This window comes from Erigeron canadensis, chromosome 7 (genome assembly GCF_010389155.1).
Source record: "Erigeron canadensis isolate Cc75 chromosome 7, C_canadensis_v1, whole genome shotgun sequence".
Lineage (NCBI taxonomy): Eukaryota > Viridiplantae > Streptophyta > Magnoliopsida > Asterales > Asteraceae > Erigeron > Erigeron canadensis.
Window position 1 is genome coordinate 27,549,217 of NC_057767.1, and position 4,652 is coordinate 27,553,868.

The 4,652-nt window shown below is 33.0% G+C and overlaps 1 protein-coding gene across 3 annotated transcripts; it reads left to right on the forward strand.

Moving 5' to 3' along the window:
• Positions 1-313: 313 nt before the first annotated feature.
• On the forward strand, positions 314-4,286 carry LOC122607836 (protein cornichon homolog 1-like). Of its 3 annotated transcripts, XM_043780893.1 has the most exons (5): positions 314-433; positions 468-563; positions 2,810-2,991; positions 3,482-3,604; positions 3,939-4,286. In XM_043780893.1, exons 2-5 carry the CDS (start codon positions 489-491, stop codon positions 4,030-4,032), a joined length of 474 nt encoding a protein of 157 aa, XP_043636828.1. In that variant the 5' UTR covers positions 314-433; positions 468-488; the 3' UTR covers positions 4,033-4,286. The 3 variants fall into 3 exon arrangements, with proteins under 3 accessions (XP_043636828.1, XP_043636827.1, XP_043636829.1); XM_043780892.1 differs by having other exon boundaries at positions 314-563; XM_043780894.1 differs by lacking the exons at positions 314-433; positions 468-563 and adding an exon at positions 1,399-2,078.
• Positions 4,287-4,652: the final 366 nt, after the last annotated feature.

Here is a 4,652-nt window from a genome sequence, read left to right on the forward strand (position 1 = left end):
GTATATATCTTTATATATAATAAAAAAGGATTATTTTTTAAATGTATTTTTAGAATTATTATTATGTGTTAAAATTACATAAGTTTTAAAAATGCTTTTATTTCATTTATGATGTCATATTTTAAAAAAAAAAAGATTTTTCTCTCATTTTTGTATATCATTAGGCTTTCAACCGCATATAATGTTTATTTAAATTTTTAATTTTTTATTTGAAACAAAGAATTTTTTTAATTCTTTTATATAATATTATGAAATGCCCTTTTATTAACGTAATAGGTATTTTTATTACCCGGGTTAATTAACTGGGATTATATAATATAATTAGCAAACACCCCCTGTTAAGGCTCTGAACCTTTTAATCGAGCTCTAACGAAACTCAAATACGTTTTTATTGTCGGAATTCTTAGCAAGAAATTTAAAAACCTAAAGCCCAGTAAAAAAAAATAAAAAAGCAATAATCTTGTTGGGTAAAAGATTTTGGGGAATTGATGGTGTGGGAAGTAATTTTGTGGGTCATGTTTATTATAACAAACATGGCCCTTATTGCCTCTAATCTCTATCAGGTAACCCATCTTTTCTTTTTTATATACATATATGATATGATATGTGATGTGATAATTAGTCATTATACTTGTTTTTTTAGCTGAATTACTGTTGAAATTAAGTTTTAGGGTTTCTAGTTGATTTCCTAATAGCCCATGTAGTATAGTGTTAAGGGGTCCTTAAGTTCGGGTTCGAACCTCACTGGGTAAATATTTTGGGTTAGCCGGAAAAAGATACGGAAACGACTAGGGGAATACTAGTTAGGGTGTGTACTCGAGACCGAATGCTCGGTAATCCGAACATGGATCCCTTTTTTAGCCATAACCAAGCAAATATTGTAGTATTGGTAGAAAATAGATGGCTTATCCTACCATTAAATTACAAGAATATCCTTTATGGATGTTAAGTTGATGTATTAAGGTTGTGTTAATAAGCTCAACTATGTAAGTTTTGTTTGGCTCTTAAGAACGTTTAGGAGCTAATGGAAAAAGTAAGGTCCGTAACCATAAACTAATTACTGTAGGTAGTATTTGAAGGAAATATGAGCTCGTTAATTGATCTTTTAGTGTTATATTTGTGCGGCCTTCCTTGTTAATAATCTTGCTACTTTGTCGAACATGTTGATATAAACGCAAGATCCAGCTATAAGCTTTAAAGCAAAAGCTCTGGCTAGTTAGCTCCAACTCTAGCTGCTTATGCGGTTTTGCTAAATACCCTTAGCCTGATATTTACAGGGATAACATAATTTTAAGAATAAAACATAATAAATGTGGGAGAACATAATGATAGGGTGTCATTTTATAATAGTTAGTGAGATTTACAGGTTATCATAGAAACCTTAGTGATGGAAAAGTACAATCTTCGTCAGATTTGCATCCATATTAGTGAGGGTTACATAGTTGAACCCGCTGTTGTATTATTTGATGAGACGTCTTTCATTTGGGAACTACATTGTGTCATTGTGAGATGTTACTTCTAGAGAAGTCTTTGGAGTATGCTTTGAGTCATGCTTAAAGTATTAATTATATATCACCAGAGACTCGTGATCAAACCAAAGTATTCGATAAATCGATAGAAGCCAGTGCATTTGTATAGAAGCTCGTGGGTTTGTGCTTGGTCAAATAGCAGACTAACAGTTGATGTCATTATGTGGGATTGTGTGTTAGCTATGCATAAGTTATATTTCATCAGTTTAAGGAATACCCTCTCGCGTAGTTCATGGATCCACCGACTGGCAAAAACTTCCATTACATAAGATTATAAAAATTAAAAACGAGGGATATCAACATTCAATGGTTCTGTTTTTATGTTTATCTGATGAAATAGGCAATACTAGTTATTTTATTTTGTTTATTTGAATGAAATATATAGTTTCATAACTATCGTCTATTGTATCAATGAAGTTTATCATGCACTCGGGTTACCTTGAAGAATTATGGAAGACCTAGAGGTTTTGTTATGGTGAAATGATGCTATGATCTTTATTAGTGGCTTATTCAGGTGGAATGACCCTAGGGTGTTGGATAGTTATTAAGGTATTACAGATCTATAGTTTAGGTACATGTTAACTTCAAGTTGTTCTGTAAATGATTCTTTTTGCGAATTAAAATCAAAATTATGTTCAAATTAACAGACTGAACATGTAGCATTTTATTTACTAAAACTATGTCAGAAGTTTTAGTAGGAAACAATCTAGGAGACTTATATGGGGATTGCAATCCTTATTCGTTAATCCTAGTCAGAAACTCGGAATCATTGCAGGACTAGTTAAGTACTGATGGCATGTTCGTGTACGTGTTTAAACCATGCTTTTGATCAACTTAGAAAAACGAGAGACATAGACTGGTTGGATAACTGGTTGCGTTTAATACGCATTGGGTTGGGACGAACTGTTTTTTTCTATATATTTATCTATAGTTAATTAATGCATTATACATAACTACGTAAACTATTTTAATACTATCATTAAATAACTTTTAAGATTAAACAAATTTTGATTAAATAACATTAGGCAAATTTTGACCCATTTGACCTGTTTTCCTTTTGGGGTTTCTTTGTCTTTTGTTTTTTTTAATCTATTCACTTTGCTTTCACTTATTTTACATCTTAGGTATGTACATCTGCTGAAATTTTGTACCACTTCAGATTGCAATGACATTTCTTGTCTTTTCATTACAATGTCTCAGACTCTCACTTATCATGGCTGGTGGTCTATTATAGATCTTTTACTGTCAGTATTATCTAATGTTACCTATTTTACTAACAGATTGGCTGTCTATTGGATCTGGAGTCCGACTATATGAACCCATATGAGTCATCATCTCGCATAAATGCTTTGATAGTCCCTGAAATGGTACTACATTGTGTATGTTCTGCTGTTCTTCTTGTAATGGGCTATTGGTTCATGTTCCTTCTTACGCTTCCCATTGCTATTTATAATTTAATGTTGTAAGTTCCATTTCCCATACTGGTAATTATCTAAGTGACATTGAAATGAAATAGATCTAGTATGAAATGTCCCAATTTGTTGTGCCCTGCCAGTCACTTTTTAGAGGTGGCTTGCACTTTGACCCGTTTATTTACAGTTATGAGTATCTTTTATGGCAGTCTTTCTACCCTTGGGATGCGGTATTGTTGTCGTTATGTTTTATCTTAATCTGGTCAAACGGCTTCGGTTTTTAACTATTAGTTTTGAAATCGCTTATAGGGAATCATGCTCGTGGCTTAGTGCATAAAATCTCCTAACTTATATTGTTAAGAAAAGATATTGTTATGGAGATGAGATATAATCATATTCAATGCACTAATTATCTATAGAATAAATTTGTAATTTTTGGGCAAGAACTGCATGGGGTTAACTCAACTCAGAACAAACCTTTTCAAAAATTACATCGCGTTTATATCTTGTAACTGATTTTTGTGTTCTTTTATGTTTCAGATACATGAATAAACGACATCTTATAGATGTAACTGAAGTTTTCAGACATTGTGATGTTGAGAAAAAGTATCGGATTGGCAAGCTGACCGTATACTCCTTTCTCTTTACTGTAGTTGTTATCAGGTTAGCTGTTTCCTTTCAATGCTTATTCTCCAATTCATTTCTCGTAGAGATATACTCGTATTTTGATTTTTCTGGTCAAAAAACCTATTTTCAAAATTAAAAGAAATATATATTTATCTGGATTTATACGAAAACAAACATAAAATGTTAAATCATGTAAAGCATAAAACCAATGACAGTTTTTGATCTTCAAAAGTATATACTATACATTCACGTCATTTTTTAGATTGTAATTATACTTTTTTGGCTTCAAAACTCAAAATATATCTCCATCTATGGAACAAAGCGACGAGTGGTTTCCTGATACAAGTTCTCAATTTGTGTTTGAAAATAGATCCATGGTTGCTGGAGATTTCTCCACCATTCTGGAATCGTTCCATCCTGCTAATGAAGATTTAGACATCCTTTCTCACGTTCTTGAGTTCTAGAAATCGTTTCTTCAAGTTCTCTTATGATAAACTTGATAGATGTAGAAGGTTTGCAGATTTAACAATATGTCTCACTTAAATAATTAGTGGAGGCGTGGATCTTGATTTGGGACTCTAAAAGATTTTGTTAGAGCCCTGTAGTTGTAATCTCGTCGGACGGAAGTTGCTCAAAGATATATAAATGGTCCTGGACGTCGATAGTGATTATCAACAAATACAACTGTGAATGATATAGTTGCAAGTTTTTCCCCAAATTAGAGATTGGACTAACAAAAAATAGTAGGATTTACTTATGTGTTATGACTGTTGGGTATCATCATCATATCATTAGTGCATCAGCATTACGTACTGCCCTATTTCTCGAGTTTACTTCTACAAATTCACTGGTGAGAGGTGGGCAAAAGATCTGAACCGAACCCGGAAAAACCCGAAACCGAATCCGGAAAAAACCTGAAACCGAACCCGGTCAAACCTGGGTTTGATCAAAACCGGTTCGGGTTTGGAAAACCCGGCGGGTTGCAACCGGTTTGGATTTTGAATTTTGGATCAGGTTGAGACCGGGTTGGGTTTGGTTTTTGGCAAAATACCTGGTCAAAACCTGTTCCATGTTTGACACAAAC

Excerpts from the sequence above, each read along its gene's own strand:
- LOC122607836 (XM_043780892.1), top strand. The coding sequence starts at position 489 with ATGGTGTGGGAAGTAATTTTGTGGGTCATGTTTATTATAACAAACATG. Across the intron at positions 564-2,809 it reads TTGCCTCTAATCTCTATCAG|ATTGGCTGTCTATTGGATCT; the intron begins GTAACCCATCTT and ends TTTTACTAACAG. Across the intron at positions 3,605-3,938 it reads TTTACTGTAGTTGTTATCAG|ATCCATGGTTGCTGGAGATT; the intron begins GTTAGCTGTTTC and ends GTTTGAAAATAG.